The following is a 23,363-nucleotide window of genomic DNA, read 5'->3' as shown; positions in this document are numbered from 1 at the left end:
GAATGGAGGCAAGGAAGAGGGGTTGGACCTCCCAGTCTCCAATCATTGAGCTCACTACTACCTGGCCATGCACAGCCTGTGATGGCCATGTTGTAGTGTTGCTGATCGATGATTGAGTCATTCCGGCATTCCTTGGCTGTCAATTGATCCTTCCCAGCATTGAAGTGTGCATCGAAAGCTTCTTTTTTTATTCTTGTTTCTTGAAAGAAGAGTCGGCACCGCAAGAGGATTCACAAACCGAAGCAGGTTTAGGGATCCACAAGATTCATTTCGCCGTGTTGGCCTTCAATGCTTGGAGAAGCAAACGGGCAAAGTTGGAAAACAATAAAGACATCAATGTCAATGCTTGATATCTTTATTGTTTTCGACTTAGGTTTCAGTCCAGCTTTCGACTTTAAGTCTCAGTCCAGCTTAGGATGTTGGGATAATATTGTAATACAAGAAGACTTTGATGCCGATGGAGATGGTGGGTTGCTGGCTTCACTCACTGTTCTCATCGGAAGCATCAGTTCAGCTACAGAATTTCGGATGAAGTTGTAGCAGAAGAAGTTTTTGGGATAATGTTTGTTGGATTTGCTGGGTTGCGTTAATCTGAAGATTGGTCGATGGAGTTAATCTGAAGATTGATGTCTTTGCTCTTCGAGTCAAAACTTTGGGCTCAGTTTGAGATTCGGAATAGAAAAGATTATTTTTTATCAACTCCCAAAATTAAGCCTCATGAAGGAAGGACCAAATGGATGTCAGAAGCATTGAGCTCTGAGCCATGGAGCCCAGTGCAGATAGCAGACACCATGATCCTTGGTAATTGTGGTTGATGTCAGAGGAAGACAACAACAGGTACAGAGTAAAAGCTAAGTGGCAGTAAAAGACCACCTACAGTGGTTCTTACCCTTTTTTTTTCCTTTCCTTTTCATCTGCTTCTAACTGGTACAGTTTTTATGGCCCCTGCTCTGCTCCTGTTCAGCATTTACTATTGGAGTCCTTTCACTACTTGCTGCTGTGCAAAGCTCACAATCAATGATTGTTCTATGTAACCTTGACAGAGAAATTGATTGTGATTGGAAAAAAAAAAAGTTGTATATGAACAGTAAAGCAAGAAAAAGAAAATTTCTTGACTTCTCTGTCATGGAAAGAAGCCAAAATTCTTCTTTCAACTGCTTCTGTTCTGCTGCTGTTGGGCTGTTCAAAACTATCAGCATTTGCTTTTGAATACTTTCACTATTCATGTCCAAACTTTGTAGTCTTCAGTTCTCTAAAAAAGGATGAGGAAAAAAGAAAAGAAACATTAGCTTCTCTGAGAAAGAAAAATAATCTATTCAAGAAAGGTCTTTACAAAGTGCTAAACACACTGATTTATGGCTTCTGAACAGAATGTCAATGTATGATGGTTTTATGTATGCGCATAAGAAAACAATAATTTGCAAAAAGAAACAAATGTTACATCATTTGTTTTAATATTGATAAGGTCCATCCAATTTGTCACTAATCCCAACTCTTTAAATCATGAGGAATTATCAATTCTATAATATATTTTATATAATTTTATCTTTTATTGTGCCAAGAAGGTTAAACAAGTTTTATGTTTTCAAACTCTCCGACCAAGAAAAGATTCTTGAATTCTCAAAAATAAAATTATTTTTAAAAAATTAGCATCTCAATTTTTTAAAATTTCTCAAAAAACATCTCTTATTGTGTGAAAAAAATAATTTTATTCTTGGTTGGTCGAACTCGCCTCCGCCTTTGCCATCACCTCTCCTCCCCTTTCTCCTGTCGAATCAATAGTGACCTCTATAAATCTTATCGGCTCCCGTTGGACCTGCCTCACCCTGGCACAAGAAAGGAGGGGCCACATAGGTGATGCGACCCTTGTCATTCTCGCTCATAGCTTTTGTGCGAGAAAGAAGGGGACGCAAGGATTATCACTGTCATCATAACAGACCTTGACCCATCGTCACATTTGTGTCCTCTCCTTTCTCACACAAGGGTTATGAACAAGCACAACAAGGGTTTTATGGAGTTCGTAGAGATGACAACAACTCTCGTATGATGTTCATAGACGACAACGCTAGCCACTTGTGCAGTAGATATAAACAACAAGAATAAAATAAAGATCCAAGATAGAGGGGAAGGGAGACAACAACTAAGGCGACATAAAGGATGTTGGTTGCTTATGCAACAAGTGAGGATAATGAGATCAGGTGATGGAGCCAAGGATATATATATATATATATATAGAGGAGAATTTTCCTTCACTTCCTTGTCAACAGTAGTTCTATAATCAATTATTGTTCAGCATATATAACATAAATTATACTCCACCGAGAATGACTTTTTTATACTGTAGGAAAAGGTAACTTTTGGACCAACCAACACTGCAGAGTGGGGTGATGCACTCAAAAAAGTTAAATCTGGACCTGTTATTCCACTGGGCACACACAACTCATCCATGGAGAAGATGACACCAAAAGGTTCCATGCCTCGCGTGTGAATGGCCTCTTCCAAGTTATTTAGTAGCCCTGCTTTGATGGTGCTGTGGTTCCCAAATGCCAGTGGAGATCATGGTGGCTGTGGTTCCCAAATGATGCAAGAAAAGTAGGGTTGCCAGTTGGTGCCTCTGTGGCTGTATCTTCTTCAGCTTCTGAGTGATTTAGGAGCTTTTGGTCTCATGGAATGCATTCATGAGAATATGTTTCACTCCCATTGCAGACAATTTTAGTCAGACAAAACTGGAAGTGAGAATTTTAAGACTGAGCTTCGTATGATCCAAGCTGAGAAGTTTGTAAGAGTGCGAATAGGATCAACACCAATCCATGGAGAGCAAAGCTTCGGCTGTGGATGTCATAGTAGAAACTTTTGGCCACATGCAAACCCTAACCTTCTACTGGTTATGGCCAGCATATGAATTTTCATGCTGATAAATTCCATTCCTAAACTGTGCTGATCCTAAAAGATCCTTTTTGGTATGATCAAGACATGCATATGAGCTTATTCTTATCCATTTTGGTAGCTGAATAAAATGCCTTGTCGACTTGAAAGAAAACATCATCAACCTCAGCTTCAATGAACATGTCTGAGCATCAATGGAAGTTGCTGGAACTGGCATCAGAAGAAACTTGTGTGGAACTTTTGCATTCTCTCTGGCCATTTTCCATCCTTGGAATGCTCAAGTAATTCCTCATGAACTTCCACTGAACTAGCTGTATCCGATAATTAATGTTCTTGTAATATATACATGAAAATATCATAACAAGTTTACAGAACATAGTTGACACAGGCTACATTGCAAGTCTAATGGTGTAATAAAGATGTCAAGAAAAGGTTCATATAGCTAATGCAGATTAACCAACAAAGTAAAGGAAATAATCTACTGTTAGATCCATAATGCTCATTTCTGTATCCACAGCTAATCAGATCCAGAGCTCCCAAATTGCAGGGTGTAAAGCTTCCAAAGATTTGCCGATGATTATGTTTACGGAGGTCAATCAACTGATGCAGCTTAAGCAAGATTCAGAGTCATATCGGCCGATGACAATTTGAAGTACCCAAATATGGATTGGACCTTTCAATCGAAGTTTGGCAGTATGTTTGGTTCATGAATTCTTCCCCAATTAAATTTGCTACAAAAGCTTAATATAAATTGATAGGAAATATAAAATCAACTAATCACCATTCGTCATATCAACGACACGCAAGGTCGATAGAAAGATAAAGGCCCAAGAAACCCAACACCCTCCTACCTGTGTGGATAGAATTCTAAAAGGTAGCTCGGCTTAGTTACTAACCTGTCAAGCTGCCTCTCTTACAAAATATTCGTAGGAATATTTTCAGAGGTCTAGCGGGTAGCTCGGGTCGGTTACGAACTATCTCTCATGCGAAATCTTTATGAGATATTCCTTCTCTTTAAAATCAGTATAAAAATATATCATTAAATCCATATTAAAAGGGAGGGGACTTCGGTACTAACTTAAGCATCGGAAGGATCGACTCGAAAAGCAATCTTCGACCTCGGTCTTTGTGTAAGTAACGAGCCTAGAAAGATCATATCCTATTCTGGATGACTCATTGCATACAGATTAGGACCACATTGTGCTTATGAAAATATCAACGATATTTTTTCCTAAAACAAAAATAGTAAGATAACACCCACTTCTATTTATTGTGAAGTAGAGCAAGGCACCTTTCCCCTTCCACGGGTTTAGAGAGATGAAAAGAACTCCTCCACAAAAGGTAACAATTAAAATGATGATCTCTCATTGAATTCTTTCTTCTTCCAACTTCTGAGAAAGCCATTTACTATAATCTAATTCCATCGTTATGGTAAATCATGTCACCTATCTCACACTCTTTTTGTTTGATCGACAAAAACCAAGATTATTTCAGTCACAGGTGATTCCAAGAGCACCTTCAGACGATCGAATTGATCACTAGGATAAGTTCTTCACGGTTGAGTTCAACATGGCCACAAAGTTTCAGCAGTCGTTCACAGATCTCAATCAGAGGAAGACAGGGGCCGAAAGCTGGTCCCTGCTGTATCACGATGGGGCCTTACATGATCCATATTATCCCTAACCTGTAGCCTACTCATATCATCCCTAAACCTCAAATTCTCATCACTGTGAAGTCTGAGGTCAGTCAACGTGAACAAATTTCAAATGAAGTATCTGAATATTAAGTTCTACTTTATTCGATTCAGTATTAACATACACAATCTATAGTTATGCTTATAATTTCCTTTCAGAGATGAATATTTCTTTGCACGTTTAACTAAATATTTAGTTCCTATGTCTCCTTCGTCATCCTCCCAATGACATGGACCAAATGAGGCTACGACGACACACCACCACCACCACCACCACCACCACCTACTGCAACTCGCTGATACAGTGTTGACAAACTAATGTGTCCAAGAATCATGTGCGAAGGCTCCCAAGCTAACCCACCACTAACATCTCAAATGTCTAATAGTACCCACATCTGATGAAGTAAGCATCTAAATTAGGAACAAAGTTGCAGCTTGAAGACTGAAAAGGAATCAGCAATAGACCAGCAGGTGGCAAGTCATTTTCTTGTGAGCAATCTTGGCACCTTCTTCTTCGTCTTGACACCAAACCACCATCACATGTCTGAAGGAATATCCCCATTCCCCAATAGGTTAGGCTACTCTTCACCTGTTTCTTGTAGGACACAGGCTTGCTTGCCTCACTTCCATTCTCGAGTGTCACAGGGGTAGCAGCCCTCTTGAGCAATGTCAGTGAGCTGAACCCCCAATTCATAGATCGAACCGGTCTTCCACTCGGCCGGGAGGACCGCCTTCTCGGCCCACACCCACTTGCCGTCGTAGCCGCCCGTCACCACCATCCGGAACTGCAGCGCCCCGGCCGGCGCCCGCCTCGTGCTCCATACTGGACCGTATTCCCGGCTCATGAACCGCCAATTCCACGATCCGACCTGCCGGTTCAACACAAAAATTGGATTCAGCCAATTGAACCGGACCGAATCGATGCTAGCTCGGTACCTGGGCTACGTCGACCGCCACGATATCGGTCTGGCCTCCCTGGTAGAGGAACTTGATGACCAGCTGATCGGGTCTTCTGCTGCTCTCTTCCACTCTGATCGATAGGTTCTGCTTCTTATACTCGCACGGGATCCTGAAAAGTGATTCGGTGGGTTGCTTCGTGGTGAGATGTGACTGCTTGATCATAACACAGTGTGCAGTTCCCGGAATTCATAGCGGTGTGCCTTCGTCTACCTCTTGTATTCCACATCCAGAATGCCAAGTCTCTTGAGCTCCTGCGCCGTGCCATCTCGTGCCATGGCGGTGAAGGCTCGGGGACTCAACACAAGATCCGTGGTGTTGCTCTTGCTGAGGTCGGTCAGGATCACCCTTACGCCTCCGGTGCTACAGAGTCTTCTGTTCTTGCATCTTACCTGCGTGGTGAAAGAAAAGCTCAACCATTTATGATTGCAGAAGAGAATAGGTTTCATCTCTAACCTGGAAACAAGCTCCACAGCCAAAACCCTCTCTGTGGAGGGCAGAGCTCCCAGCTGCAATGTAACCTCCATTGAAGCTCAAAGCCATGGAGCCATAGCCACAGGCTCCGACTGTAAGCGAAGTTTAGCAGAACAAAAGAGATCAAACGATGACCATTGATGCGGCTTCTCAAACAGTAGCTCTGTTAGTGGTAGAACAAACCAGAGAGGGCAGAAGCGGAGGGGGAGTAGGCTGCCTTGGAATGATGCACACACCGATCACATGCTGTAGCAGAAAGGATAGAAAGGGAGAGGACGAAGAAGGCAAGGACAGTGCCACCACCCATGCGGACTAAGAAGTCGGGAATGGGGAAAGGTGAAAACCCTTGACACTATATGAAAGAGAAAGGGCGACGGACATAGCTCACGGGTTGGAGTTATATGAATAAAAATTATAATTATTTTTTATTATGTGAAAAAAAATTAATATCTAAATCGAAATCAAATAATAACTTATTAATACTAAGATTATATATCTTTGGATATCATTCAGTAAAAATTTTATTTGATTTATAAATATACCATTGTCAAGATTACATTGATGTTGAAGAGAACTAAGATCATATTTATCTCTCTTCCTATCATTTATCGGACTACTACTATCACGGATAAAAATAAAAATTAAAAAAATTAAAAATAAATCTATAATTTTAATTTCTAATTATACATCCCTATAAGATCTTGTTGGTAGGTGGGAGAGTCCTTTTCATAAATGTCATCTCATAAAGAATCCTCTCATAATTGAATTTCTTTTTTAATGATCGATAATTATAATCATAATTCAATCATATTTATAATATATTTTATATAATTAAGTATATCATATAATCTAGTATTCTCTCACTTACCTATTAATTGATAAAATATAAAAAATTAAGTGAATAAAATAAATATTTATTTAAAAAATAATTATACATAATTTGAAAGTATTTTATACATGATCATAAATTTTTAAAACAAGCTAATAACTCCAATATGTACAATAATACTATAATAAATCTGACTATCAATGAGCCGGTTATATGTTATCAATGTCATATTCTTTTTATGTATCATAATATTATTAGTCTTTCCTTATATAGTTTATAATGATTCTTTAATTTATCTTATTAAGATAATCTTATTATTACATTCAATAATTATATATACATAAATATAAATATGATAATAAAAATAAATAACTTTAATTATGTAAGAAAAATAACAATAAGAGTATCCACTTAATATACATCACTATATTTTTTATGACTTGCTTACAATCTAAAAATATATTGTTTAAATATTTTAGGTTATAATATTTTAACAAATGGATTAACAATCATCAAAGTGATCTCAAGTTCTTAATTAATACTTATTGTTTCTAGGCTCTTTCTTTTATCATCTAGTTTTATCTTAAAGCCACTAAGGCACTTATCATTCTTAGAAAAAAAAAATACTACGGTATTATCATAAAATATCTTTAGTGACATGATAATTTAGTCAAGCATATCAAGTTGAAAAAATTTCATAATCATAAAGTTTGGATTTATGATCTTAAAGCATGTCATAAATTAAACTTTTATTATTTATGATATAATAAGTAATTATTTTATATTTTTTAAAAAAATTATCCCTCCAACTGAATATTATGAATTCTAAAATAGACTTTCTACTATTGAAGTAATTTATAAAATCAGTATCTAAATATCTCGTCACTTTAAGTTGATTTAATCTCCAATATATGAGTATATAATATTTCACTTCCTTTATATATCTCATCACAACTCTAGGTATGTCTTGATATGTCATCTATAAATATAATGAAATACCTCTCAAACAAGGAATATAAAGTGGTTTACATATATCAATATGAACAATCTCAAATAAGTTTTTACTTCTTGTGTTATTTTACTTTATATACTTAGTTTGCTTTTCGTAATATATGTAAATATCAAATCTAAATCTTTCAAAATATTAGTCTTTATTAATCTTTTAATTTTTTTTTAAATATATACCTCAAACATTTGTGCCATAAAAGATTTCTCATCATTGAAACTATGTTTCGATCCAATATTTGTTTGCAAGGTCACTAATATTTTTACGAACTCAAGATTCAAATAAAAATTAAATCATAAAATATACTAACTTTATTATTACTAAAATAAAGATAATATACTATTTTTAATTCTAAATAGAGAAACTAAATTAAAAAAAAAAATAGAAACATAGCATATGCTTGTAAGATCTATTAGATGACTTGTCTCTAGATGTATCTGATAATTATTACTTTTATCACTTTTACTCTGAGATAATTCTTTATAACAATGAATCTTTTATACTTTTTTGGTTTACAAATTATAAGAAATCCCTACACAATATTAGAAACATGAGTTGAAATATCAGAATGAATCCAGAAAGAACTTCTATAATATTTGATTTAAAAATACAAAGGTTAGGTTTATACATTTTACTATGAAGGCTTTCTTCTAATTAGTCTACTTAGTATTTCCAAACTCAATAAATTTATTTGGTGGATGATACTTAAACTTTCTTTTTGTACTACCAACTTCTCAAGTAGTAGTCAAAATATTATAAAATCTTTTATGTCTTATCCTTAATTCTTCATAAATACATATACTAGTTAGTTCATTCAAATCTCATTTATCTTTTTTTGTATTATAATAAATCTTGAATAAGCTAAATTGAGGAGGAAGAGAATTAAAAATGAATTGTATGAGAAAAGACTTATCCACATTTATCCTTAATGTTTTGATTTTCATAGTTTTATCAATTATATTGAGGATGTGATCCTGAATCCAGTCATAGATAGTTTCTTTATTAATGTGCTAACCCATGACTTATCGGTAGATAAATATATCTTTTGTAGTTCTAAAAAATTCCTATGCACTAGTTGTAAGTGGTAATAAAGTTTTTATGTTATTCACAATTGTCATTCTTATAAACATTATACTAAGTCTATTAAATATTTTTCCAAATATTCATTTTATTAACTTGTTCTATAACATTTTCATCAATTAAGTTTATAGGCTTTTCAACAAACAATATTAAGTCAATATCTAATAAACTCAATGTAAACTACATATACTTTGACCATTTTGAATAATTTAAATCGGAGAGTATAGGGACACTAGAAGCATTGGAGTGTGTGGAAATAGGTATCATCATAAAATATAAAACAACATTAATATTTTGAGTTTTTGAAATATGATAAACTATTGATATCATTAATATTTCATCTAAGAGTAAAATATTGAGTGTTCACTAAAAATTATTTATGGAGAATGAAATACATCCTTGTGGAATAGTATTATTATTTTTGAGTATACATTCTTAAATTATAATGATATTTAAAATAGTATTATCCTACCCCATTGCATACTTATTTAAAGTAAATTCTCTGATTATCTAAATCTCATAAATACATGTGTTATTATGAATATTTTTAATATTATTTAAGGCTAATTCTTTAATATAATTTTATGAGTCAAGTCTAGGTTATCTTGATGGTTACAAGACTAATACAATAATACAAAATATAGTTTAAAATATTATATAAATTATAAAATATTTATTATAATTTATACCTCATAAGTCTATCATCCTAGGTCATTTTAACAACTACTAATCCAATAAAACTTATGGATATAAGTTATAAATAATATTTTTTAATATTTTATTATCTAATTTATATAAAAATAGTTTAATAATAATTAAATATTAATCAATATAAAAAAACTTACATAACAATTATAGTCATGATAAAACATAAATCATATCTTTGTATAAAAAACAAATATTATTTCATAATTTTAAATATATGTATATGAATAAATACACAAATATCCAAGAATAATAATTAAAATTTAATTATCACAGACAAAATTTTGTTTAATATGTTATATGAAAAATTATAAAAAATTATAATTTATATTTTTTTATTTCATATGGAACCCTATTAGACCAATCAACCTTATTTAATTGAGCAAGTCTAGAATTAAGCTACCCAAAAATAGGCTAACAGAATTGGGCTAAACATCAACTCAATTATGCCAATCAAAATTAAATTAACTAAAGTCAAATTTTAACTTTTTCTAAATTTGGTCATGAGATTCATCAAATCTAAATCTAATCAAATAGTCAAAATATAGTTAAAATAAAGTTTGATAAAAATATTTAATTAAAGAAAGTAAATTTAGTTAATTTTATAATTAAGGATATAAGTAAAAAATATTTGATTTTTGAACGATAAAATTATAGTTTTGATAAGATATATAGTAAAAATATTTGATTCTGAAAGGCAAAATTGATAAGGAGACATCAACTAGAATTAAAAGAATTTAAAGGGTAAAATAGTCTTCTAATGATTGAAAAACACTTTTTCTCCTCAACCGTTGTTGCGGGAGGCATACGGTCACCGTGGTGCATGATTGCTTGTCGCTTGTGCACTATTTATGATCGTCGCGGTGTGCAACAGTCCATTGCCTACAAACTGCCTATGGTCATCATGATACACGGTTGTTCTCCGCTTGTGCGCCGCCTACTGCCATTGTGATGCATGGCCAAGTGGTGACCCCTATGGTCGCCACATTATGCTATTGGCTCGAACTCTCTTCACAATCGATCAGCAACCCCTACAACTATCGTAGCATGCCATCGCGCCCACGCACATCATCGCAATGTACGACCAATCCGAACTATCTCTGTGGTCGACTGACAACCACCTATATTCATCGTAGCATGCCATCGCGCCCACGCACTACTATTCTCACTACGCACAGTATCCACAATCGACCAATAACCTTTATAGTTATTGTATAGTCATTAGGAACTGCAACCTCCGATGTCTCATTTGATGCACATTGCTACTAGCAATACCGCCACAACCTTTGTGAACTACGACCTGTTTGCTTTGTAACCAGCGATCAAAGGTAGTAGTGTTGTTGCTTTGTTGTGCACATAGTGACATTGTTGCGTGTGCAACGTTGGTGACCAAGGCAGGTCGCCATAGCATCGCCTAGGTTGTTGTACACAAGCAATCGTTGTTGCATACAATGATGCTACCATCTGTGTAATCATTACCCACGACTAGGTCGATGACTAATGGAGGCCGTAATCGCATCGCTCAGCCTTCTATGACCTTTGGCCTAGACGTTCAACAACAATCTACCAATGGCAGTGTTGCACATCCTTTCATCCAACACCCGTATCCTTCTATCGTTCATAGATCACCCATGGGAGGAAACGTTCATCGCCCACAAGCAGCCAATTAGGGCAAACATGACAAATGACTAGATCGATAACATCCTTTCACAAGTGAAGAGTGCTTATAAACATATATAAATACAGATATGATACTTTTCTATGATCAAAGTAGTTGATTTCAAAATACTAGCTTTGATACCAATTATAAGAATAAAAACTGTAATTATAATATTGTTATGCGAAAACTTTAATACCAAAATTAAAATTAAATAATCATAGATGAAGATCAAAATTAAATACCTTTTGATATCATTTAGAAAAACTTTATGTGATATGCAAACGCACTATTGTTGAATCCGAAAACTATGGTGATGTTGATCTACTAAGAGAACTAGATTTATCTTTTCTTCTTTTTTTTATTATTTATGGTATTACTATAAATAATAGAATAAAGACTAATAGAGGTTAAAAATAGATTTATAATTATAATTTTTAATGATTCATTCATAAAATATTTTATCTTTTTATAAACAAAAGTAGATGGTCTATTATGATAATTAAAAAAGTTCTTTTCATCAAGATCATATCTTAAAAAAATTGACTATATATATATATTTTTATTAATCGATAGTTTTAATTAAAGGTTAAATAAATTTATAATATATTTTTATCTAATTAAATTAGATTACAGAGCTAATTATTACACTGGTAAAAAAAAAAACGTCCTGAGAACTTGTAGAGATTATCTTATTGCTGTGGAGGATCCTTGGCACGGGTCAGAAAGGGTCACGAAAACATGTAGTACATGAGAATAATGGAGAAGAAGACCATAAAGGCTACAAAGGTTAATGGCAATGACACCACTCTCCTGCACAGAACCCAACATCTGGTACGTCCCAAATAATGTAATGCAACGTGATGGAAGACGTGGGTGGGTAGGGGCTGAGAAGCTTCTGCATCAATAAAACCCAGTCACTCCAAATGAATGGAGAGAGAGAGAGAGAGAGAGAGAGAGAGAGAGAGTGTGGTGATTGAGTTTGAGTTGGCAAAGTAAAAATGCCTGGACAGCACATCAGGCTCGATGACTTCGGCAGAGAGTGGATGGACGAGAAGAAAAGGTTTGGGTTCTGCTTGGTTCTTCTGCAAGATTACAAAGGCTGGATGGGTTCTGCGAGATTACAGTCGCGGCAATTACGGCGTTTCGTCTGTTGTTGTAGTTTCTTGTTTGTCGCGTTCATGCTCGATGAATTGTCGATGAGAATCCAACGTTTCTATTGGGAGTTCGTTTAGCAGGCAGGCAGGCTGGCTGGGCTCGGTGTCGGCACGCGATGTCGGCGTCGTCGTCGTCCTCGTCACGCACGCTCAGCGGCAGCGGATCTCATCTCTACTATAATAAAGCCAGATCTATAGTTAGGCCTTCTTGAGTATTTGTCGGATGCCACATCATCATTAACAAGTAGACCTGTCGATTACAATCTAGTAAAAAGTTAGTATTTAATTGGTTTCGATCACCGGATTAATATATCTAAGATGGCCCACTACAGTGATCAATGATAGCTCTTTAGCGATCGACAAATAATTACATTGACCCTCCTTTATCAAAATTACATCATTAACATGTATAGGTTAAAATCTACTAAAACTCGAATAAAAAAAAGTTCAACCTTTATTGGATCAACTTCATGAATCTTTTATTAGATATTTTTATTATATATAAATATATATAAATAAATATATATATATATATATTTATTTATTTATAAATGATCATATTCATACATACATAGACGAAGACGAAGAGATCAATGACCAGGCCAAACATAGAAATGATCAGAAGCAAAATCACTGGTAAATGACTCTTTTTGTTGTGCTTTTACTTCGTCATTCAATCTATGCATAGTCTTTTTTACTAATAAAAGTATAATGGGGGAAGAGACAGTTATTTGGCTAACTAATCCTCTCACCCATTTTGAGAAATATCTAATGTGGTACACATTCTAACACTGCAAGCAGATGTTTACCAAAGTGTTTCAAAAACACAAGGAGAAGAAATATTAAATGAGAGAATTACAGCATTTGATACAGCAAGTGCAGGCCAAAGAAACATCAAACAAGAATTCATCAACAACACTTGCAAGAAATGATGTCCACACAAGTGTAAGGTCTGGCTCTTGCTTCCAATTCCTCCATTGGTGGGACAGCTTCAAGAGTGTACATGCTGTCCCTGGAGCAACAAGATGTATACAGGTTGTTGCAAATGCCTCTGCTAAATGGATGAACCTTCTTTGGGATTCCCCTGCAAATCATAAACATTCAGTATCTGCTTATAAGTACAATTAGCAATGAGATGTCATCATGATAAGCTGAGGTATGGAAACCAGAATAGTGCTCATACCTTAGGTACAAAATGCGCCGCCTTCTCGCCATTTCATAAGTAGTTTGATTTGTTATCATTAGGTAGCTGGACCAAAGATCATCAAAAAAGAAAAATTAGTGAAACATTTGGGTTTATGATGCCATATAATAATTCTTCCACAAAGTATTATATGCAGATGGTAAGTGTGAATATCAAGTGAAATCCTGATTTGAACCAATCGTCAACCTGGAGAGAAAACCTCATCCAAATTCACCACGAGGTGCCGTCACAATCACAACAGACCAAGACAAAGCAAATAATTAGGTCCTAGTAAACGATTTTGAAACAAAAAAATGAAAAAAAAAAGCTAACTAACTTCTATGGTAATGTGTCATTTGGTCCAAGTTAACTGTAAGGAAAAAATCTAAGACTTGTCACAGGACCAGATTGATAAACATGGATATTGATCAAATTCCATGGGTAACACAAGGTCCATAAGAATCTAACTTCATGCCTCTCATGAAAGTAAATATTGTTATAATCAATGGGCTGCAGTGATCAGAGATATGTGGAACTAAGTTGAAATTGAAAGGGACCTTTAATGAGCAGAAGAAGAAATATGTGCAAAGTTGTCGATCATTTTATTGAGAGCATACACAAAGAAGTGGAAGGAACACGACATGGCTGAAAACCTATCTCCCAAATAGAAGTATCCATAGCTGAGAACTTTGATTCCTTTACATGGCAAAGGGAACATATTTCAGGGAGCATTTTCCTTTTGCAGACCCAATCTCATTCACCTAATTCTACAAAATACTAGCTACATAAATCACTAAGAACCTTTAGTATAATATCGGATTTTGCTTACATGGAGAAAAATAGGTTAAATGCATACTGTGATGAACTAAAAACACTACAATTAAATGTAAAATTCCAACAATCATGAAATCTGATCTTACCTGTGGAATAGGAGCAGTACAAGAAGAAAGACGACAGAAAACACCAATGCAGTTAACAGTACTATGGCAATTAAATCCTTCCACCTGAAAAGGCCATTTTAAGCAGATGTTGTGCTAATTTTCCAAAGTACGAGAACAAGGGCTTAGAACACAAAATTAATTGTCAGAACCCTCAAATTCACATTTCTCCTGTTAAGGGACATAAACTAATTGTTAAGGTCAGCAATTGTTAAGACTTTTAAGGACATGCAGTTTGAACAAGGGCTGAATCAACTACTCAATTTTAGATACTACAAGTTATTCGATGGGAGAAACCATACCATGTCTTCATGAGTTTTGAGCGCAAGAATGTGATATATAATACAACAGTCCAGATGCAAAGGATTGTTTCTTCAAAAATGTACCACCTACCAATGGATTCCCAAAACAATTCATTAGTTTTCCACCTACAAAATCTCCATAAAAGAAAATAATACAACAACCAGACAAAATTACATATATACATCACTATGTATTTCTTTAGAGAGTAAAGACGCAAGCAAAACAACCAAGTCCAGCAAGGAAAAAAGTTATGTATGAAGTAGAAGAAAAGGAAAATGCTGTATGCGGTTAGATGATATGAAGCATAATCCCAGTAAGCTTTGCATGCCATAAGGCATTTAAGATTAGAAAAATTAACATGGAGACTAAGAAAGACAAGAACAATATTAAAAATAACAATTTATAAATATGAAAGATGATCTACTCACAACCTAAGGAAACAGAGTCCAAGATACAAGTCAAATGATGCTAGTATCAGAGGTCAGCATTTGGCAATGTGGTGTTAAATAGCCAAGTTGTTCACAGGAATCAGGTCACAGGACTCGATTGTGGATGCATGATGGCAGCAGTTGCAATTCCGATATTCAGTTTGGCAAAGGATTAATCAATCTCAAAAAGTGGCTTCAAACATGCACAAGAAGCATGCAATTTTATGCTTTGTTATCATGTAACTAACTTACAGCAAGACATGAATAAAAATATAATTGATCAGCAAAAAAACATTAAATTAACTGGGCCAGAAACTACCACAAGTAACATTCTTTTTTTCAAGTAATAAAATGTTCTTTTTAACATAGAATTCCAGATACAATGGCAATCAATGAGTTTACATGATAGCACCATAAAAATCCACTTTTGGAGTGAACTCACCAAAACCGGCAGTGATTCCTTTGCCCAATGCAAGTTCCTAGCCAGACGCAGTGATGATCAAATTGAAGGACACATTTATCACAATCATGACAGTGTTTTGAGCGTGGAGGCTGCACATATGTAGCAAAGCATTTAGTATATATTGCAAACTTAAATAGAAAGTACAATTGGATGAAAACAGAGATGCTAGCTTGGAACATGTAGGTTAAATGAAAATATTTCCATGGATATTAGCTTAAACACAGATCAGTGCTACCTTTGTTCAAAAAATACTATAGCAATGTAACCAAATTCAGAAGTCTCGGGCATAACCAGGCATTTAACTAATACAAATCAAGTACAAAGCGAATCTGTTTACAATTGCCTGAATTTCATCATTTGAATCCAGAGGCAAGCTTAAGTTTAATATCTAAATAACTAAATAAATATAAACACAACATAGAATAAAGAGAGAGAAACAGAGAGGAGAGAGAGCTGAGCTAGTATTTTTCTAGAAGAATTGATGCTTCAATTCTTCGGTTTGAAAATCAAACATGGAGTTCAATATAGATGATCAATTTAGGTGAACATGATTTATTATATAATAGATGTAAAGGTCTTTTAAGAGCACAGAAAACATTTGATATTGTAAACAATTTATAAATATCAAAATACTTTAAATTTTAGCATGCATGCATTTAGTATCAATTGAAACAATTTCAAAATAGAGTCTAGTTTAGAATGGACTAGAATATGATGACTTTCATCATACAGTTGATCAACAATATCGATTGACTAACAGACAAAATTGACATTAAGCACCGGATAAGTTTGCATATTTATTACGTGTGCAAGTGAAGTGTAAAATAGCGACAACAAGTTTGGAACAACTAAAGGAAAAGAAAGCACTGATAAGCAAGTACCAGTATTTTATACAGATATATTAAATAAAAAAGCAATCTAGAGATTGATTTTCCAAAGCAGACTTCTTGTCGAGTGAGGTACTATAAAAAAATCAGATATTACCTGAATGATATTACAGTAAGTGCAAGTCCAGTTCCTGTAAAACCAAAATGATAATGCATAATGAAATTGAAATTGGTCAATTATTAAATCTTAAATAAGAATACAAATTATGTAGACACTTCACTTTACATACCATGGGCTACAGTATTACAAGATGCCACTCACACCATCTATGTAATGTTGTTGACCAATTTGGACCAATACCAGTCAACTCTCTAGTGAAACAACTCAAAAGTCATTAAATCTAGGTCAAAAAACTAGGGCTAGAAAAGGACACTGGTTAGTCCATTTGTCTTTGGAGCCTTCCCTCTTTTTTTGTACCTAAGTGGTACAATTCAGAGCAGCATATCATACAAGTTCAAGAAGGGAGTAATATGAGACCAATATGTGAAATTTCAATCAAGGTTCGTCGTACCGCAACATACCGCTCAATATGAGCGGTGCATACCGATCTGACAAGGGACTAGTATGGACGGGACATCAGTATGCTCCCATTTACTGTGTGTCGATATGCTCGATATGGCTCGGTACAACTCGGTATGTACCATACCAATAACTGATCAGTACACCGATATGGACTAGTAAGGTGAACCATGATTTCAATATTTCATAATAATTATAAATCCTCAAAAATATTAAAAAATTACAGATATTCTAGCCAAATTTAAGTAGAGAAAAGATTACTTATAAGTTATATCAATTAATCTAACATTCAATCTAACCATATTTGGTCATGGTTTGTCTTTACACATTCCACTCTTCTCCATTGTTGTTTTCAGTGACATTCCCTCGGCGAATAGAGGGTAGTGACATCAGATCCAGTTACATGTATTGTACTTTCGCTAGTGGGCCTTTTCTTTTTTCCTTTTTACAATTAGTGATCTAAGAATATAATATAAAGATGAGCTTGAAATAGTTATTATTGTAACATTATATGCTTCTCATTGCAATAATAATAATATACCTGATGGCTGATCCAGGAGGGTAGAGTTCCATAACTAGCTTTTCCCATGATAATGAAGGCAAGCGGGAATTTTGCCTTTCTAACTGATTATTCCTTGTGGAAGAAACTAAGTTCCCATTTCTTGCATTAGACTGTCTTTGCTTGAACATTAGAAAGATAGAAAAAATAAGATGCCAACAAAACTTCAAGTCCATATTAATACAATCATGAAATGACTATGATCTTACTCTACAATTGCTGGTGAGTTTATAAATGTAGTGTTGCTGCCATTTTTCACCCTCATTGCATCAATGATGTATCTAACAAGCAGGAATGTAAAAAAGAGGCACCCATAAGGCACTTTTGCTCTGATGGAAAACAGTATGTGATTTTTCAGAGGACAAACATGATAAGCTTAGATGTCATTACCCTGGGAATGAGCCAGATGTAAAGAAATATTGAACTAGAGTAACCAGAAAAACCATCAGATAAACTGTGATATACCTACAAATGGACCACATTCAAGGTAAAAAATGGTAAGTAACATAAATTAACTAAAGCAGCAAGCAAGAAGTGTAGAGAATAAAAGGTAATACAACTAGAATGTGACAGCTATAAGTATTTTTGACCCAAAGAATATTACGATAATAATGCAGATGGCCTTATCATTAAAGATTGAGAGACAAGAAATAGCAAAAATGACAAAGTTCAGATAATAATGCAGAAATTTTCATCAAACAAAATAAAATAAACTAATTAGTAAGAACACATCAAGCTTATTTATAGCATCAAATAAAAATCACTACCAAAACTTATGTACAAATTATAGTTGGAAGGAATCAAAGATAAATGCATGAGATTCAACACAGTAAACTTGCAATTTGCATTCCAGATGAAATGCCATCAGTGAGAGACACACAAATAAATAATAGGAGAATCAATTATTTGTCAAGCAGGAAAGATTCACTACATTCTCATGCTGAAAACGAGGAAAATAGAACTCATACAGACAAGTGGCGATGAGGACCTTACAAGGAGCAGGATAGAAAAAGACCATGGTTGAACATAGATAATATCAATGTATTTGTGTAGTGCACAAGGCAGATAACAAGTATCAAAATTCTAATTCATCAGAAAAGAAACAAGTTAATTTCTCAGTGGAAAATATTAGAATTCCAATCTCAGGGAGAAAACAGCTTTTAATGAAAATATTAACAGCCTTCTGAGAAGATAACATCAAAATGCCCACCATGACATCCATAAAGTGTTACATAACAGAACATTACAAGTGCAAGCAGGAGAGATGCTTTATTGGATGTTTTTTAAATTTTATTAGATGTTGAATCATGAATGCATGTTCACTCATCAAAATTATACTACAGTAGGACTCTTATGCTTTCAACTTGATTATAGGGTTTTGACCTGTTATAAAGTTTGCTCTCATTACATTGCTTTAAAAGGAGAAGAAAGAGTTCTCTAGATAGGTTGTTAGGAAATTTTGAAAGAAAAGCCTAAATCTTGAAGAACAATATAATATTTGAGCCAACTCTCTTCAGTTATCAATGCAGAGGTGGCCAGCTGGTACAGCATTGCCAACCCCAGATGATATGAAAATATTAACAACCCCGTCATTGTTGCCTCCTACAGTGCATGTGCCTCTCTGTGAATAAAAGAATGACCATTATGACAAATTAACAATCATATGAATACCATATTTGCTCACAAATTTACTGTCACTCATCATGGTCCACATGGAACATTTAAAACACCAGTTAACATCATTGATGCATGCAAAAAGACAGGGAATATGGTGCAGTACGCGGAACTAAAGAAAAAAAAGATTTCCATAAAACTCAGATATCTAGGATACTATAATTGTCATCACCTGATTGACTTGCTAATCCAATAATTTCCACAGAATGGTCCTAGCCATATACGGTGGCTGTTATTAGTCAATCAAGTTATAAATAAGCTTATTCTTTCTGTACTTTCCCAAGGGAGACAATGCGATGCTACAATCTCCACTCAAATGCCTCACATTCTCAATGGGACATCACATTCAGAGATACACCAATTTGGCATTCATTATATATACCATCTTGATACATGCTACCCAAGTAAAATGCCTATTAGGTCAATCAAAATAACCATTCACAGAGCCCAAAACTACTTGACAACAGTTGAATGGTCAAAACACAGAGAGTCTTGACAACACCCATCTTCGGTGCAACCTAAAGCTCAAAACTAGCGAAGAAACGGTTTCGAGCTGACAATAGTTGACAAAGACAAACGAGCTCCTAAAATTTGAGCTTCATTTATCACAAAACGAAATCTACAAGTCCGCCAACTCAAAACCTTTCTTCTTCTCTTCCACATAATATCCACAAAAATTACATCTTTGCTACACCTAAACTGACAATCTAAACAGCAAAAGAAATAATGATGATAGCAACAAAGAGGGAACGGGATTTCATAGACTACCAGGGCTCCTCCCTTGACTTGCGTATCAAATTGGCATCGAAGAGGAAGATAACGCCTACGAACGTTATATGTAGCAGCACTATCACCGCCTTCAATCCACAGGAAGATCTACTCGCTGCAAAATACCCCAAAACATTGCCAACCAAACCAACAAAGAAACCCACAAAGATGGGGTCTTTTTGGGAGAAGCAGGTCGTACCGCGATCGAAGAGGCCAGGACAGAGCAGAGAACAGTTCTCGGAGAGCGTCTCGCGGGCGTAGGAGAAGACGCCGACGGCGGCCATCGGACTCAAAGCAATCCAAGATTCGCCAGAAGAGGCGACAAATCAAGATCGGGGACGGCACGGTCCGTCCGTTGGTTCACGTGCTGGAAACCCAAAACAAAAGGGTGCAACGGGAGCCTCGTGAATCGAGGGCCCGCGCAAAACAACTCGTCATGGGGACGTGTTAGTTAGACTTGTGGTACCAAATGGTGTTTGGTGTTCGTATAAAAATAGAATACTCTAGAAAACGGGTCCGCCCTCGCGTCGGGCCGGATGACGGTGCGAGCCGGATCATGTCTTCAAAGACCACCAAGGGTGAAGTACTAAAGCCAATGGAATCAATCCACGTTTACGAAGAGAGGAAACATAAATTTCATCAGCTGAAGTGTACGACGAAGATGAATGCTTCGAGCTAATTTTGCAAGTGATCGTTGCACGGGATCCTAATAGGATTCTAAAGTAACGCAAGAAATAAATAAAAAGATAATTTTCTTTGTTTATCTCATCTCGATTACTATTTTACCATGATGTGTAATAGTGAAAGTTTATTAGGCGTGTCTGCGTAGAGGTTGAAGAAGCATGCAAGCGACGCTGAACTAGACGACAAGAGAAACGTCACGGGTTTGGAATGGCCGACGTGCCAATTGCCCGACGACCTTCGATCGAGGAAACTCATGCCCCACGCCACCCGTTCGATTCGGATCTCTCCTTCCCGCTCTCTCCAGAGTGTTCGAGCTTGGGAACTCATCTGTCACGGTACTCGCAGGCCTTGGCGAGCGTGAGGGGCTTGCCTAGCCGGTCCTCGCGGAGGGTTACGGAGCACCGGACGCGGTGGTAGAACTTGACCTTGACCAGGTGACCGAGGACGTGGGCCCGCGCCCGGACCGTGAAGGACAGCTCCAGCGGCACCACCGCTGGGGCGCCGCCGCCGTCGGCACGGCTTCTCAGGCTCGATCCGCCGCCGTAGAGTGGCACATGCACGCCGGCCACTGCCACCACCACCACGCGTCGGCTCTCCCGTGATAGATAGAACTCCTCCATCTGCATGCGCATCGGAGAACGCCTCGAGCTCGGTGCAACTTTGGCCTTGATTCAAACAATGTACGCGAGAGGAGGAGGAAAGCTTACGTGTCCGGAGGCGACCTTGAACTCGGAGTAGTATATCTCCAAAGGCGTGGACGAGGCTTGAACGCCGAAGAACGTGGCCGGGTTGCGAAACGCGATCCGGACCGTCGAGTTGATGGAGATCATATTGGTGGGCACGCCCGTGATGTCCGTCCCCGCGTGGAGATCGTAGTTCCGGAACACCACGTCCTGCACATCAACAGTGTGGAAGACGTTGTTAGTGACGGGGAGCGAGTTCCGGTTCCAATCGGGATCGGCTCGGGCGGGCAGGGACCTTGACGATGACTTGGGGCTTGTAGGACAAGCTCGCGCCCCAGAGGATGAGGGAGAAGAGGGTGAAGAGCAGGACGAACGCCAGAACGAACCAAGTCACGTAGCAGCCCATTGAGCCGCGAGCGTTGTCGTCGTCAGATTCGGAGGGGCCGTGGTGGTGGGTGGGGAGCTTACGCCAGGAGGAGGAGAGGCGGGCGTTGGACTCGCGGTAATGGTGGATGGGGGAGCTGCTGTACCGCTGGTGGTGATAAGGGTCGTAGTAGGGGTGGACCGGGGAGGCGCCGGGCGACGAGTGGGAGAAGGAGATACGGATAGCGTCGTGGTGGGAGTGGACGGGACTCGTCACGTAGTAAACGGGCCGATGCAGCGGCGACTGTGTCGCCGACCACGACGTCAGGCTCGTCGCGTCCGACTCCCTCTTCGGCATCATCGCTTCGCCTCCTCCGCTCGCTATCTGCTCATCTCTCCCTCTCCGTTCCCCTTCTTTGTTGCAGTTGTAGGAGATAGCGAGGAAGAGGAAGGGAGAGAGAGGTTTAAATGCTTAATGGCTCCAGATTTAGAGGGGTTTGACTTTGACAGCAGGGACAGTAAATATCTGGTCAACGGTTTCTTCTTCAGTGCAAAGGTGCGTGCGATTCGCGGGTTTCAGTGCGGCGCAGAGAGTCGTACGCAGTTCGGCGCGCCACATGTAACCCCTTTTATGGTTGAGGAAATGCGGGGTCCATCGGTGACTTTGTAGGTAACGGATTTTGCGTCAAGGTAGAAGAGAGCAACGCAACCCTTTATCAACGCTGGTCCACCACTGGCAGAGTTGGTCAATCATAGTGGGTGTTTTAACATCATTAAGACTTTCTCTTTTTTACCACCATATGCATGGGCTACTATTCTATTTCCTCTTTTTTTTTTCTTAACTTTATAGAAATAAAATATATTTTTTTCTATTTTTATTTATAAAAATTGACCACTATATTCTCTTATAACGACATTTTTAAAGTTTGTAAATGGTAATATATATCTTCAAATATTTAAAAGTTATCAATATATAATTATAATTTTAAATATTAAAATTCTCCATAAATATCACTCTCCATAATATTCGTCCAGCTATTATGTTAATCTTTACTAACTACGGTTACCAATGTGTTTATAAAAATTTTTTGATTCGACATATTTCAATAATCTTAGAAATAGTAACAATTTGAATATTTTTGAATTAAAATAATACCATTTGAAAAAAAAATATTTTAAAAAAGTTTTTTTTAAAGATCTCTAAACTATTCATTTGTTAATATATAAATATTTTTTTCTTCAGCCTCCCCTCATCATCATTACCTTATTCTCCTCCTCAACGATAACTAATAAGAGGTTATAGAAAAGAAAAAAAAATTGATATTATAAATAGTAAACTAAGATTTTTATTTTTTAAAAAGGATTATAAATAAGAAAAGGATTGTGGATAATAAAAAAAATATGAATAATAAGCTTGAGAAAAATTAAAAATAATAATTACCCTATATATAATATATTTGAAAGAA

The 23,363-nt window shown here is 36.4% G+C and overlaps 3 protein-coding genes across 4 annotated transcripts; all 3 read right to left on the bottom strand.

Annotated features, from left to right (window-relative positions):
- Positions 1 to 4,900: 4,900 nt before the first annotated feature.
- Positions 4,901 to 6,374, bottom strand: LOC103985784 (expansin-like A2). Its single transcript, XM_009403614.3, has 5 exons — positions 6,194 to 6,374; positions 5,993 to 6,102; positions 5,750 to 5,928; positions 5,516 to 5,648; positions 4,901 to 5,448 (listed from the first exon to the last, which is right to left on the bottom strand). Exons 1-5 carry the CDS (start codon positions 6,315 to 6,317, stop codon positions 5,200 to 5,202), a joined length of 795 nt encoding a protein of 264 aa, XP_009401889.2. The 5' UTR covers positions 6,318 to 6,374; the 3' UTR covers positions 4,901 to 5,199.
- Positions 6,375 to 13,260: 6,886 nt separating this feature from the next.
- On the bottom strand, positions 13,261 to 20,672 carry LOC135612747 (protein S-acyltransferase 10-like). 2 transcript variants are annotated; one of them, XM_065109376.1, is made up of 11 exons: positions 20,367 to 20,669; positions 20,168 to 20,282; positions 18,116 to 18,190; positions 17,935 to 18,006; positions 17,708 to 17,842; positions 16,744 to 16,777; positions 15,739 to 15,848; positions 14,868 to 14,954; positions 14,548 to 14,631; positions 13,628 to 13,693; positions 13,261 to 13,528 (listed from the first exon to the last, which is right to left on the bottom strand). In XM_065109376.1, the coding sequence occupies exons 1-11, from the start codon at positions 20,449 to 20,451 to the stop codon at positions 13,354 to 13,356; spliced, it is 1,038 nt and encodes a 345-aa protein (XP_064965448.1). In that variant the 5' UTR covers positions 20,452 to 20,669; the 3' UTR covers positions 13,261 to 13,353. The 2 variants fall into 2 exon arrangements, with proteins under 2 accessions (XP_064965448.1, XP_064965449.1); XM_065109377.1 differs by lacking the exon at positions 14,548 to 14,631 and having other exon boundaries at positions 20,367 to 20,672.
- A 230-nt stretch (positions 20,673 to 20,902) lies between these two features.
- On the bottom strand, positions 20,903 to 22,316 carry LOC135612748 (uncharacterized). The gene is made up of 3 exons (XM_065109379.1): positions 21,830 to 22,316; positions 21,559 to 21,744; positions 20,903 to 21,471 (listed from the first exon to the last, which is right to left on the bottom strand). The coding sequence occupies exons 1-3, from the start codon at positions 22,256 to 22,258 to the stop codon at positions 21,175 to 21,177; spliced, it is 912 nt and encodes a 303-aa protein (XP_064965451.1). The 5' UTR covers positions 22,259 to 22,316; the 3' UTR covers positions 20,903 to 21,174.
- Between the last annotated feature and the right edge of the window lie 1,047 nt (positions 22,317 to 23,363).

This window comes from Musa acuminata, chromosome BXJ2-5 (assembly GCF_036884655.1).
Source record: "Musa acuminata AAA Group cultivar baxijiao chromosome BXJ2-5, Cavendish_Baxijiao_AAA, whole genome shotgun sequence".
Taxonomy (NCBI): domain Eukaryota; kingdom Viridiplantae; phylum Streptophyta; class Magnoliopsida; order Zingiberales; family Musaceae; genus Musa; species Musa acuminata.
This window is presented reverse-complemented; position numbering and strand designations above follow the sequence as displayed.

Coding starts and splice junctions, on each gene's coding strand:
- LOC103985784 (XM_009403614.3), bottom strand. CDS start 6,317: ATGGGTGGTGGCACTGTCCTTGCCTTCTTCGTCCTCTCCCTTTCTATC. Junction 5,929..5,992: donor GCTGTGGAGCTTGTTTCCAG/GTTAGAGATGAA, acceptor TTCACCACGCAG/GTAAGATGCAAGAACAGAAG. Junction 5,449..5,515: donor TGGCGGTCGACGTAGCCCAG/GTACCGAGCTAG, acceptor TTGAACCGGCAG/GTCGGATCGTGGAATTGGCG.
- LOC135612747 (XM_065109376.1), bottom strand. CDS start 20,451: ATGGCCGCCGTCGGCGTCTTCTCCTACGCCCGCGAGACGCTCTCCGAG. Junction 20,283..20,366: donor TCCTGGCCTCTTCGATCGCG/GTACGACCTGCT, acceptor GGTATTTTGCAG/CGAGTAGATCTTCCTGTGGA. Junction 14,955..15,738: donor AGGAATCACTGCCGGTTTTG/GTGAGTTCACTC, acceptor ATCCATTGGTAG/GTGGTACATTTTTGAAGAAA.
- LOC135612748 (XM_065109379.1), bottom strand. CDS start 22,258: ATGATGCCGAAGAGGGAGTCGGACGCGACGAGCCTGACGTCGTGGTCG. Junction 21,745..21,829: donor AGCCCCAAGTCATCGTCAAG/GTCCCTGCCCGC, acceptor GTTGATGTGCAG/GACGTGGTGTTCCGGAACTA. Junction 21,472..21,558: donor TCAAGGTCGCCTCCGGACAC/GTAAGCTTTCCT, acceptor ATGCGCATGCAG/ATGGAGGAGTTCTATCTATC.